General features: G+C 32.8%; 1 protein-coding gene across 2 annotated transcripts in view; it reads right to left on the bottom strand.

Annotated features, from left to right (window-relative positions):
• The window catches only part of LOC149491416 (uncharacterized), a 62,216-nt gene extending 51,645 nt beyond the window's left edge, over positions 1-10,571 (bottom strand). Inside the window, exons 1-2 of one of the 2 annotated variants that reach the window (XM_089698126.1) lie at positions 10,384-10,571; positions 5,746-5,817 (exon numbers count right to left, since the gene is read on the bottom strand). In XM_089698126.1, the coding sequence (XP_089554252.1) occupies positions 5,746-5,817; positions 10,384-10,431 (120 nt within the window). In that variant the 5' untranslated portion in view covers positions 10,432-10,571. Of the gene's footprint in view, positions 1-5,745; positions 5,818-10,250 lie in introns of both variants that reach the window. The other variant, XM_089698133.1, reaches the window with a different exon arrangement.
• Between the last annotated feature and the right edge of the window lie 4,244 nt (positions 10,572-14,815).

Here is a 14,815-nt window from a genome sequence, read left to right as displayed (position 1 = left end):
AAATGAGCCCTCGTTAGTCGGCCATTAAACGTATGTCTACAAACTATTTTTTTACTTCTATTAGAAATGTTTTTTTCGACTTAATTGAAATTATAAATTAATGGTGAATGCCGGAATTCATTTTGTATGATTTAATAATAACATGTACCGCTTCGAATAGGCTAGATGTCTAATATTGTCCCATATTTGGATCAAAACTTGCACACAGAAGGGTTAAGAGGTGAAAGGCTAATAGGTGAATGGTAATAGGCCATACTCTGTTAAAGCTGATGTCAGTCTTAAAGCTGTAACCAGACCTTTTTAGTTTGCGTGTTCTGAAGCACGTATCATATAAATTACATGGAGACAAATGTCACTTTCGCCGTGCAAGTTTTGTGTCAAACGATAAAATATAATTTGACTAACTGAAAAGAAATAAAATGCACCATATAAATACCCATTACTCAGATATTCACCCGCTCAGTCAGATTTATTTAAAAAGGAATTACGGTAATCAGAATTAATTATGGATTCGAATTGATAACGATTATGGCCTTATCGATCACAATTAAACCAATCTACTTCTATTCAATTTCATTATGAATATAACTACTTCCAATAACATTGTAACACTAGTTGTAAGTTAGATACATACAACTGTACTAGTTATTCATAGAGTAACAATTTTTTCTATGAATTCTTACTCATGTTTCTAAAAACATTTACGTAATTGGTTTATCGTTGCTTAAAATCACACATATTTCAGTTTACACAACGATATAATATTACCTATATATTCTAAATAACGAGGTTATATTTACTTATGATAAATGCGCCGATATTGGCAAGTGCTTACAACTCGTAAATCCTTTAAACACGCCAACTGATATTATATGTTCGCGGTTTTTATTATCAACTGACACTAATGTATTATTACTTTTTAAACTACTTACTGCAATGTACCAATTGATTCATAGTCTGTACTAGATTTTATAGACTAGGAGCTATATACATGTTTCCTAATTTATTACGAAATACGTGTGCCGAGATGATCCGATAAGTGATGGATTTTTTTAGTGACATTAGCTTTATATCCCTGTTCAAATGTTAAAATTATACTTATTGCGTTTCAACTTATTATAATCATGTAATTAAATAAAGGGGATAATAAATAAAACAGAACTAAAGTTTACTCAGACAAATTATTACTGGTTGGATAATGTAATAAACATTGTATAGTTATTTCAATGTATATCTTGTTTTTATTTTGATCTAGTTTTCTAGATGGAGGCATTCTGCGCCTTAATTGTTGAAATACTTGAATTTTTCTTGTTCTTCATCTGATGACTTAAATTTTTAACAAAAAGCACATATGTAATTCATTAGATAATGATAATAATTCAAAGATAAATCATGTATGAGAATAAACGTATTTTATAATTTTAGTATTTCGAAATCCTATGATTTATAAGTATGCATATCTACTTACTATTAAATATTGTTTGAAGAAAGAAGCTGGAGTAGGTAAACGAACAAATTAAACACAAATAATTTTTAATAACTGCGGCCGGTCCATCTAATTGTACGCATCATTTCATGACAGTTTCTGTAATAGATACGGCTATTAAAAATAATGTATGTGTACAGTAATCCAATATAATTATATCCGTTACGGTTATCGAGAATACAAAGCGGAATTTTTACGATTTTGTTCCATCGTTTGCCGGTACATTATACCACATGACTGTATACATTGCTATAAAGGCATAATCGATCAAGTATTGAGCGCGATCATTGTATTCACCAGGTGAACCGTGAATCCTGTCACTATTGCCATCCCCCCTTCCCCCTTCTCCCATTTATATGAATCCCATTTACGTCGGCGCTTACGCAACTTAGTAAATCCATTCGAGTGTGAAAAGTTAATTGATACGAACAGTAGTTTTAGCTTTTCAACTGCGATTACTGATTAGGTAAATGATAGGGTAATCATGTTTTTCTGATAAGCGAATAACAGCGCTTGATTTATTAAACAAACTGTTTCATCCGAGGTTGACTATTGACTTTGTTTAAATATGTAGTATTAATGAGAAAAAGGAAGCAATAATTACAATAGGTGGTCAAATTATATTAGCGACAACTTTATGTTTTTTTTTATTTTTATTTCTACATTACCTTCAGAGATAATGAATCAATTAGAGCTTTTTAATTGGTACTTTTTAAGTGGTTGTTAACAAGTGATTACTGCTTTATAGTCTATAGGCAGGTATATTGTATTCTTGTTTTTAAAAAAGAAAATAGCTTTTGGCGCAGTTCTATGAACAAGCGTTCAACGTAGCGTTGGAACGATACAATATTTTTTTCTCTATAGTCTATTAGTGGTATTATTTACCTTGTTAACATTGGCTTTCATGTCAAATCAATTTACCATATCATTAGGTATATTTTTTAAGGAAAAGCCGAGAGCTTTAACTTACCGAAATGATACCAAATAAATCTATAAGGGGGCATCCACAATTTACATGTGGTATTTTTTCAGTGAGATGAGATTTGACTCGACCCTCTCCCCCCCTTAAACACCTCAAGTTATTTATGGACGCCCCCTAATCTATACTTTTAATACAAAATAAAATAAAGAACATATCTAGGAACAAGAACAATGGCCGATGTTACAGTGCGCGAAGCTCTAATGGGGCGTTTAATGTCATTTTAAACGAGGCCTTCTAATATTACGGCACAATTATGTGACGCTTCAGAACATGTCGATAATATTACGTTTAAAGCTCTACAGGGTGACTGGAAATTCGACGTGATCCTCCAAAGGGGTTATACTAGAGGTCATTTGTAACAAATTAAATCCAGTTAACCAGGGGTCAAAAATGGATGGTTATAGTCACCCTGTATATGAGCTTAAAAATAAGTAAACTTTCCCAATACAAAAAGTATTTCAAATGAATAAACTTTTAGAAAAACCATAATATTATGTTCTTTCAATAAAGCGGCTTTGTTGCTTTATTTTGATAAACTTTCTAATTAATTTCTTATAATTCTTACCAAACATTTACACAATATACCTACTAGAGTGTGAATATTAAATATTCTAATACGTGTTAAGTGTAGTATACTATTCCAATTACTCATTTATGGAGAATATGAAATATTCATTCATATTTTGCATAAATTGAAATATTACACCTTTCAATCCAACTCTACTTTTTTCCTTGCAAAAAACGCTCGAAGCTTTTCAATGCGATATTTTCTTGCGTATAAAAACGTACAGCCCACACAGGCGCATTATTAATAACCGTTCGAATAATGTTATACTTTTACATAGTATAATCCTTAGAGTATGTTTTAGCAAGGTATAATCTATACTAATAATATAAAGCTGAAGAGTTAGTTTGTTTGAACGCGCTAATCTCAGGAACTAGTGAAAAATTCTTAGATAGCCCATTTTCCGAAGAAGGCTATAGGCTATATATTAGATAATTATTATATCATCACGCTAAGACGTACAGGATCCAAGCCACGCGAGTGAAACCGCGGCGCACAGCTAGTAATGTTATACTTTTACATAGTATAATGTGATTATATTGTGATATTCTGCCGCGTGTATTGTACGGGGGCCGCACATGAATGAACACTGCCCATAATAAATACAGAACTTGTGACTTCCTTTACGTGCTTCAATGGTTATGCGCATTAACTGTTCGACTGATCAACGTATCGGTATTTCAAATCTTGTGAAATCATTTTTGGTGCTTTTATGCGTGAATCACGTGGGAGCTTTAAATTTGTATGATTAGGGGTATTTTTTTTTGCGTATGGTGCTCAGATATGTCATGATTGTAAATTAAAATGGTACCTATAATAGATACCTAATAATGTCATTAATTTATTCAACTCTTGTTTTAAGTGAAAATAATTGACTTAAAAAATCCAGACAATGATTTACTGTAGATCGTTAGTATATGTAACATCTTTATTGTATCACTTGTCTTCAGTATTGATATTTTGTTAAATTTCCCGATCCAGAAGTGTTGATAACAGCTCGTTATACAATTATAATTATTTAAATTAATGAATCATTACACGGGTTAGACGAAGAGCAGCGATGCGTGTACGCACCCCTCGCGTGTCTGCTGATAGCAAAAAGCATTTTTTCAACTCACACAAGGTCTTCTTGCTTTATCAAATTATTCCTCGGAAATTATGCATTTTGTTACGAAAATGATTCATTTATCAATATTCATGTTGAAATAGCATTTAATTTTCGGAAATCAAAAATTATACGCGTACTGTGTAAACGTTTTGTTGACGTGAGTTATAATTAAATTAATTATACCATCATTGTGCGCGAAACTTGGTTAACACTACATTTTAACTAGGCAAAATTAGTTTTAGAGGCTAGACGTTGATATAAAAATTATTAGATAAGGTAATAAGGCGATAATTTGAGTTGAAACCGCACGTATAAAACGTAGGCAGAAAATTATTTCGTGTGTAATTATTTGGACCACTCATCAATATTTGATGTAAAGGATATAAAAGAAAGTTTGGGTTTTACATTTAGGATATTCTGGGTGATTATAGGCAATTCCCATGCGCGACACGGTGCATGGTCACCGTCAGTCGCACTTACCAACCGTGTAAATTGTGCCCACACAATTTGTTCCATATTTATCTACTAATGCCCTCATGGGTAGCATTCCAACTGGAAAATTAATCAATTAGCAATGATTACTTAATATCCTTTTTAAAATAAAAGGATTTTATCTATATTTACGCAATAGTTTTGGGAGACATTATAATAAAATGTTTAACAATAAAAATTATTATGTATATTGGTATTGAATTTATCTTTTGAGATCCTAAATGCATATTTTACGATTTTAATTTAAACCAATCTTAAATAATGAGATCAATTGCTTGTGGATATTCAATTAGTTTCATCCAATATACCTAAACTTCCTCGCGTTGTTTATTAAATCGGTATTTAATTATCATACCAACCGCCTTTTTGCCGTTTGCTGATTGTTAACATAAAACATTAATTGTAATATTAAAATATCACTTTTTGCCGCGGTTTGCGAAGGCAGGACGTAACTATTCTTATGTTGTATCCTGGTAATAGTTTAAAATCATTAATTATATTTTGTAACCGCTAAGTTATTCGAATTGTTGAGAAGTTCAGAATTATTCGCGTTAAATTAATTTCTAATTGAGTAAATATTTAATGCTCCTCTTTTTTACATATGCAAGTATATAGATACCTATTTTTCTATTAATAATTTCCGCCGCCCAGGTCGTTCGGTACTATGAATATTTTACAGTTATTAAATTTGTTTACCTCATTGTATTGTATTATCATAAAAAAAAGCTTTTCCTTTTATGGAAACCACCTGAAACAATTCTCTGATACTTAGGTAGTAATGGCACTAGGCACAAATATACACACATAGAAAATCGCCTAAAAAAGTTGTGATACGTAATTTATAATATTCACTAACTAGTTTATAAGTCACTTACTAACATTAATAGATGACATATGTCATTTAATTGTTTAAAAACATAAATTCCCCGACGAGAACAATATGGGGGTCTTCAAACGCAGAGTGAACTTCCCTAATAGGTACCCTATTAGGGAAGCGCACACCATCTAGACATCTTAGCTATACATCAGGCGAGATTGTGGTCAAGCGCTTCCCTATCTACAATAAAAATAAATAAATAAAATACCCCAAAGAGACAAGGGAATCCACAAACCTGCATCTGAAACCAGGAGTCAAGTAGACCGGTGGCGTGAGGAGCGCCCCAGCGGCCGCCGCCAGGGACAATCTGAAATATTTAATATTTTTCATGATCCGCTGTTTATAGACTACTAGATTTCCGCCCGCTTCTTCGCCCGCGTTTTCAAAGAAAAACCCGCATAGTTCCCGTTTCCGTGGAATTTCCGGAATAAAACTTAACCTATGTTTTAATCCAAGTTACCCTCTATATGTGTGCTTTTCGTTGTTAATCGGTTCAGTAGTATAATTGCGTGAAAGGTAATAAAGTAAGAATAGAAAGATATTTAAATGAGAATTAAAATGTAGAGTTTTGTAAATGCTTATATTTCAGTTTAAAATAAAAGATAAATATCACCTTTATAACAATTATTTAAGTAATTTTGTACAATTGTTCAATATTTAATGACTTATAATTTATTTTTAAATTATGAATATTTGTAGCGCAAAATTGTAGAAATAAAATATTTTAAGATTAGTAATAAATTACAACAATACAAGGATTAAATTCCAAAGCGGTCAAGAGTTTTATTTTGTCTAAAAAAGTACTTGGTACTAAATAATTAACACGAAATTCACATTATAATACAACTAAAATAAACAAGAAAACTAAATTGTAACATATTACATGTGGCTTAGAAATATTGAATATAGGTATATTTTTTTTAAGATTGCGTTTTTAGTATAAATAATTAAAAAAATTACATGTTACAAATGCTTTTATTATTAAAAAGTTTATTCATAAAATATTTATGTAAAGGCCAAATGATAATTTAATTTTCAATTTCTTTTGTAGCATTTATCTCATATAATCACATTTGTATATATAACACTAGCTTCCCATCCGCGGCTTCGCCCGCTTTGTCTAAAACCTAATCAATTATATACTAAAACCTTCCTCTTGAATCATCTATTAAAATAACGTGCATCAAAATCCGTTGCGTAGTTTTAAAGATTTAAGCATACAAAGGGATATAGGGACAGAGAAAGCGACTTTGTTTTATACAATGTAGTGATATAAGCTCCGACCCAAACAATTAGGTATTAATTATTTATTCCAACTCAAACAAAATAGTTTATAAGTATAAGTATGGAACTATAATTTTTTATATTAGTTGCAAGAAACTCTTATAATGTCAATAACTACCTACAATTATATCAAAAAAATAATGATCATGTAAACACCTACACAGATGAAAATTGTTTTACATAGTGGAATAAACTTGGTGCATATAAATACTGTGCAATAGCTTTACCGCGGCAGTCCCCGAGTGCCACACGTCTTTTTTATTTTCATGCTACTAGGTAGAGAATAAACAATAAGCTTTCAAACTCAAAAACTCAAACTCAAACATTCATTTATTCAATTAGACTACTATTTAGTAGCACTTTCGAATCGTCATTACATAGTATTTTTAACATTTACCACCGATTCGGAAAGCAGTATCTATGGAGAAGAATCGGCAAGAAACTCCATAGTTGCTCTTTTAAAATAATGTCAATAAATTTACATAATATGTAACTTATATCTAACTACATAATATGCCAAAGAACTGTCCTGTGGTTTTTACGCGACAACCCTCCATGGGTCTTTATCGTCCATATATTCCTGAATACTGTAGTACGCTCTCTGAACTAGTACATTTTTTATGTAAGTTTTAAATTTAGAACTACTAAACTCTTTAATAATACTTTCATTCATATACTTTGTTTTTCACAGATGTAATAACATATAGTTTCTTGTTTAACATATATTTTATGAAATACCATTTTAATTAAGCATCAAGACATATTTTCTTCTAATATATCACAGAATATATCACATTATGTGTCAAAACACTTAATTCCAAGTTAATTCTTATAACTCACAACGAAAATAATTTATGAATATAATATTTAAAAAATAAAGGTTAAAAGAATAAAGCTTCCATTAATTATATACGTTTACAGTTATTCCATTCTCAATTAATAACACAGCGATAAACCTAACATAATTATAAATCATCCCATAATGGCTTTATATTATAAAACGAAACTGAATAATGTATGCTTATTAGGCTGTATTGCCAAAGCATCCTACAACAATACACAAAGTCAATCAATATAGAAAATATGCCGACAACAATCGAATTTATAATCAACTAATTTACATCTCTCCGACATCAACAGTCACTCGCTGAGAGCGACATCCAACACATTCTCAAGTTGTATGCTAATTTGGGGAATTGGACATTATTGTAGACACGATTACCGAACTTTCTTGTACACTTTATTTGTTATTGACGCTCATTCTATTTTGTTTTGTTTTTAAACTTTAAACCACTCATATTGAAAAGTTTTGATTTTCGTTAAATACAAATTACTCTTGATCGTGGCGCGGGCGATGTACATATCCAATATTACACGATTCTTAATTATCATAAAAGTATTTAAATGCATAACATTATAATTTATTTATACTTTGTCGATATAAATATTTATTCCTCCATAATGCGCATTAAAATCCCCAACAACATCAAAAAGTTTTTAACCAAAAAGCGCCAATGACAAAAGGATAAATTAAAACGGTGAACAGCAAATCTTACCAAACTATGATAACTATTAACAATAAATCAAATACTAATCGAATATTAAAATTATTTTATTGTCTCTGAATAAAGCTTGATTTTGTAACGGAACGTGGTTTACAACTATTATTAATAACTTTTGTTTTATTAGAACTTATACTATTATGTCTAACTTATACTAAAGTTTTACGAATTACAGCCTTGTGTCACTACATCTTATATTATTTATAGCAAAGGTCAATGAATATTCATTAATATTTAATCATTTAGTTTCCTGGCTTAAACGAGTAAATCTATTATTTGTCTTACTTAAAATATTTATAAATATTGTCACGTGTGGTTTGTTGAATTTATTATTGGATACGCTTCACTTCGAGGAAGATGTTTAATTTGGCATCGATACTAAAATATTTTGCATATAATTGAAAGATAATATGATTAGTTTGAAAAGTGTTAAATATTAATTAATTACAGACACGAAGGCACACCATTATATAGTTCCTGGGAAATGCGTGAGCTGCCGTCGGTCGGTAGGCGTTGATGTCTTTTTTACGCGCACACTTCATTCGCTTTAATTGATCTTAAATACACAATTTAATGTAAAGCATAAATTGTAATAGAAATGCGCAAGTATTCCTAGAAAATCCAACAAGAATTAGATTATACAGACGCGGCTGTAAACAAAAAGTTCGCGTTGATAAAATTACAGCCTTTTTATTCAGATCACGCTGTTAATATATTTTAATCAATAACAATGTTTATCATGATACGCAGACATTTTCTCGCGCCGTTTCTTACTATTTTAAATAGCTGGGTCCACACCGGCCGATCCACCGCGATCCGATCGCGCGCGGCAGGCGCGCGATCCAAAGATGCGGGCGGTGTGGACGTGCCGCGCGCGATCCATGCACGCGTTTTGCCGCGCGCGATCCCTACCTCGTGCGATCCGTTAGCGGGCGGTTTTTGTACCCGCTTCAAAGGTGCCTCAGTTGCGTGATGCGCGCGGTGTGGACGGTTGTGTTGGATCGCGCGATCCACTTCACCATGGACATCTCAGAAAGTCGAATATCTCAAATTGAATAGCATTCATTCTTGCAAAATTGTGTTCCACTTCATCTGAAACTAACTCTGCGTACAGCTGAGTCCCAGATTCCAATCGATTTTTGTAAAGTTGTTTCACCCAAAACCGTCGATTTCTTTTTTTTTGATTTTTTGCGCAAACATTTCAGTATAATAAAAGTTACTGCTGCAACGGCAAGACGCCGCCGTTGTACGTGTGACTCCATATCGTACAAGAGTTAGACTGGCTGAATCACGGATCGCCTTAGGATCACTTGGAGCGCATATTTTGGATCGCAAGTTTTTAAAGTGGATCGGCCTAACATGATCCACGATCCATGCTCTGCGATCCTGGATCGCGGATCGCGGGATCACTGGATCGGCCGGTGTGGACCCAGCTAATTGAATATTTATCAATCGGCCGTGAGGACGAAAATAATTAAGACGCGTTGAATTAATATTCAGAAAATAGGTATAGTTTGTTTAAATTCTATTTGCATTTGGACTGTGAATGTTGGTTGCATATTATGATAACAAAGTAATTGCGTCTTTAAATTGTTTAAACGGCGTGCGTTTTCCCTACTTCATCTACAATCGAGTAGGAATGAGGCACGGCGAAAACTGTGCCGGCGGAAAGCAGTTCCAATATAACTGTTGTATTGAATGATAAAATTATCATTTTAAATTTTACAATTTTGGAAAATTTAGAGGAAAATTTATTTCTTTAATTTTCTTTAAAGCGTACTCAACACTCTCTTATCACGCTTCAACAAAAGCAAAAATAACGACGCGACATCTAAAGCAATACACATGTAAAGCAAAAAGTTCATGTGGAAATGGGTTTCCATCGAAAGTTTACCTTTAACTTTTACAAGTTTTGTTTACGATACCAATACATGCAGGCCGCCGCTAAAATTTCGTAGAGACGCACTGAGAGCGCGCGAGCGGTCACGTCGTGCAAACTACAACACTGTCACGGGTGTCACTCATACCTGGTCGCCCACAAGGTCCTCGGCAGCTGTAATCGTGCAGGCCTCCATTCCCGGCTGCGGCCGGGACACGAACACGCTTCGAGCGCTCAACGTGCGCGGAGTCAGCGCACGCCTGCGCGCACCCACTGCGCGAGACGGACTGCGTGCGCCCGCTGCCGGCCGCAAGAGCGTGCGTGATAGCGAGCGACCTCCTTCGCGGGGTTGCAATGAAAGTGATTAGCCTCTTGCACGACTGATAACGACGCTGCCGCACTATCGTATTGTCCCCGTGTACCTTAATTGAAAATTGTCCAGGAAACGCTCGCCCGGCCGCGGCCGACTCCGCTCACGGTGTTTATTACGCACCCAGATTTATATGTAAACTGCTGAATTACGTCTTTATCGGTAACATTTTAATAAATCGCAATTAAATCCAGTATCAATATTTACTGAAATCGAGCTTAGAATCTATAATACAGGAATAACTCGAAGCTCTACAACCGACCGATTTATCACACTGTTCCTTAAAGGTTTTGAAAAAACTTACATTACTGGTCTACCGCCAGTCGGTCTATAAAACATAAGGAATGTATTTATTAACACATAATAATTGTCGTGTTTTGCATACATTTATCATTTTCATTCTTTGACATTTTAACACAATGATTTCGAACACAAGTGAGTTAATTGCAATACAAACAGTGTTCGGTTAGTGTAATTATTTTTAAATTCGGTGTAGAATTGAGATCCTGAATACAATCATTTGTGTTGGTCGAAACGTGCAAAGCGAAACTAGATGCATTTTCTCGTGCAATCTGTTAAGCGACGATAGTTTCTTATCAGAGGACCCGTTTGAGGTACCTACTGCGGTACCTACGTGCCTACGTACCTACACAGCACTCGTCCATAGTACTAGCAGTCAGCTTTCACTGATCGCCGATGTCTTGGCTAGTGCAGTTTTTCTGGGCCCATGTTTGCATCACTCGAATGTTGCGGATATTACTTATCAATATTTAAACATTTCGTGTTAAACTAGATCGTTGGCTATCTAGTTTAATTTTCAGTTTTATAGTGGTTTAGTTCTATGAGAAAAATGTTGAGAAAATATTTTAAGTATTCGCAGCAGGTGACTGATTAATTAGTGCTCTATTTTTCTATTAAATATACCTTGTACTTTCTGATAGAAATATTGGATAACAGCCTCTTTATTCTCCCTGTATGTTCTTATTGTCCTCGTTTCATTGTATTACTAGAAAAAAAGGAGACAAATTTGATGAAGTATTTAATAAACTGTTGTGAATCTTCTGAATAAGAGTCCCTCAAGTGTATATTAATTTTTAATGAACAGTTGAGTAGTTACTTATTTTAAAATGTAAAGAAATCTATAATTTTATTTACATTGCTGAGTACATATGGCATGTCAAACAACACGCACTAGGACTTTCTAATTGATGGTACAATGTACGTGGCGCGTGTATTTGTATTTTAAATTATATTTTAATGAACCTGAAAGCTACTGTAGGTGAAACTAATAATCTGCAGATGCTTAACTATTAAACCCACTTGAATGAATGAATGAAAAATGAATGAATGAAAAATACTTTATTGTACACCTTATAGAATACATTTTACAAACTTAAAAATATAATATAGCAATGTACAGTAGGCGGCCTTATCGCTGGCAGCGATCTCTACCAGGCAACCCAGAAAAGACGAGGAAAATAGATGAGTCAATAACATGGTGGTGCAAAATAAATAAAAGTGCCAGAATAATATTTTATTATATATATACTATAGGTACTATACCTACATATATGCATCTTACATTATCATATACATACACAAATAATAATATTATATATATACACATATTAGATAATATTTAAGAATACATACTTAAATATATACAAGCATACACACATACATACATATTATATACATACATACATATTTTATAAGCACATATTATAAATAAATCGTCAGAGTTAATACCTAGCCTGTGACAGAGTTAAATAATAGTTTTTAACTTTCTTTTTGAAAATAAAAATCGATTGAGCTCGTTTTATTTCTTCAGGTAAAGAATTATTTATATATTGCAAATTTCAGGTTTGCAGAGCCGGTGTTTTAGGCTGCGACTGGATAATTGAGAAGCCATTTTATGAGTATATATAAATACTCATAAACGATCAAATGAACTCAACCAAGACCAAGAGCGAGAAATCCTTTTTGTTTTTGTACACATTATAATCTGACGGCTGTGCTGACGGTTTAATTAATGATATTCTTCGATACCTTATGCGTTCAGATCATGATCACATAATATTGTAATTGATATTTTAACAGTAGGTATCAAATAAAATAAAACCTTCACCACGTTCAGTATTGGAAAGAATTTCCTTCTGGAATGAGGATTCTTTCCATGCACGACGGAAATCTGGAAACAACTTCCTCATACATGATACAGGGTTCCAGAATGGTTACCATATAGCATCTATCTGGAAAGAGCATATTCTTATCTCATATGTAGGACGTAGGTATGAGCGAAATTGATCAGTTACCATACGGTGTAGTGTCTTCTCTTGGTGACAGGCTGCCGAATAATAAAATCACCTGTCAAGATTAAGATGTCTTGGAAAATATTTTTTTCAAATTAGCCTAGCGAAACTAATGATATATAAGACCAATGCAAGCTTTTGGACATTTAAAACTCAGAAAGCTTCGTGAAAGTGTCGCGTTTTATTCATTAATTTTCTTATATTTTTATCATACTTGAATGCAAAATTCAATAGTTATTGTATATTTAAAATAAGCTGTTTCTGAAAACAATTTTTAAATACAAATCTAAAATTTTACTTATACCAATATTTTCGCTAAATATTGAATTGTGATAATTACGAAATAATAAATTACATAAACTAGCAAATAATTTCAAACATTAATAAAATACTCAGTGACTAGTCATGCTAATAAAATGGACTAAAATAATTAATATTGCAAATAACCAAATATTTAATTAACTGAAAGTGATAAATAGTCATTTTGATGTTCTAAATTCTAATATTTATGCGATACCAAAATATACATGTATAATGTAAACAAATAAACAAGAAACATATTTTTATATAAAAAAATAATAAGTAGGTATATAATTTGCTGCCATCTTTACATCACTACATACCTAGTATAAAGTCGCTTCCCGTGTCTATCTGTACAACTACTTAAAAACTACTTAATGGATTTTGATGAAGTTTTTTATTTGATAGACTGATTCAAGAGGAAGATTTTAGTATATAATTTTTTAGATTTTGTACAAAGCGGGCGTAGCTTCGGGCGGAAAGCTAGTTTCTAATATGAGGTACCTAAGTACCGACCGATTATTCTGGCTGCAAGATGACCCAGGATGGTTAATAATTATGTCCCCTAGCTGTGCCACGCGGACGCGGAGTCTTGTGGACGAACCCGCGGGCAAAAATAAGTATGTATCTCTATAGCTTTGTTATTCTAGCACCTAAGCAATAGATACTTTCAAGTATCATCAAAATCAGTTCAGTGGCTTTCGCATGAAACTGTAACAAACATACGTCCATACATTATACATAGTTATAAACTTTCACGTGTACCTATAATATTAGAAGGACTAACAGGATGTTTCTCAGTCAACGGTGCATTTACATCAAACGAACATAGAGCTAGACGCTAGAGCAAGAGCATTCTTATGTGATATTTTAGTGTAAACGAAAACTCGTATTGAGTGTTCGTCAGTATTAGAACATTGTATATATCATTTGGAACGCACTAAGAACAATGCTGTTTACACTAAAAGAATTTGACAGAGGTTTAGAATGAGCATTCGCTCATTTGATGTAAATACACCGTAAGAGGTAGCTTTCTCATGATGAAATTTAGTAGATTTTTATATCGGTTTAGTAGATTTTGAGAAACATCAAAAAAAGTTAAATAAAATCTTTCCTCTTTATTATCTAACGGTTGCATTCGCGATCAAACCATGGTAAAAACATGTCATATTTCGTAAGAGGTCATGAAATTCAACTATATAATATTTCAAAGCATAACTTTCAGATTTAATAGATAATTAAACATAGTACGTTTGCATTTTATAATAATATTGTGTATAAATGTATATTTGAAGTACCAAAAATCCATCCATTTAATTTTAATTTTGCAAAGTATTTAAGAACAATCAAAGTTTTAATCCTACAGTGTGCTAAGTAGGTATATATTTATAAAAATTTACCTTGAAAAGTAATTATTAGTAGGAATGTCTTGTTCTTCTTCTCTTTGTTGAAACCAACAAAAGCTTTGTCATCATTGGTTTATCGTTGCCAGCTAAACAGTCAGATAGGGCATTCAAATTCTTTGGAATGTTAAGGTACAAGTACATTTTGACTGACCGGTTGGCTTGGTTGGTAGTGGCCCTGCCTTCCAAGCCACA

This window comes from Colias philodice, chromosome 1 (assembly GCF_061535455.1).
Source record: "Colias philodice isolate Cphi_HAF_F1 chromosome 1, ilColPhil1 Martin Lab GWU primary, whole genome shotgun sequence".
Taxonomy (NCBI): domain Eukaryota; kingdom Metazoa; phylum Arthropoda; class Insecta; order Lepidoptera; family Pieridae; genus Colias; species Colias philodice.
The sequence above is the reverse complement of the archived record's forward strand: the minus strand, read 5'-3'. Positions and strand labels throughout refer to the sequence as shown.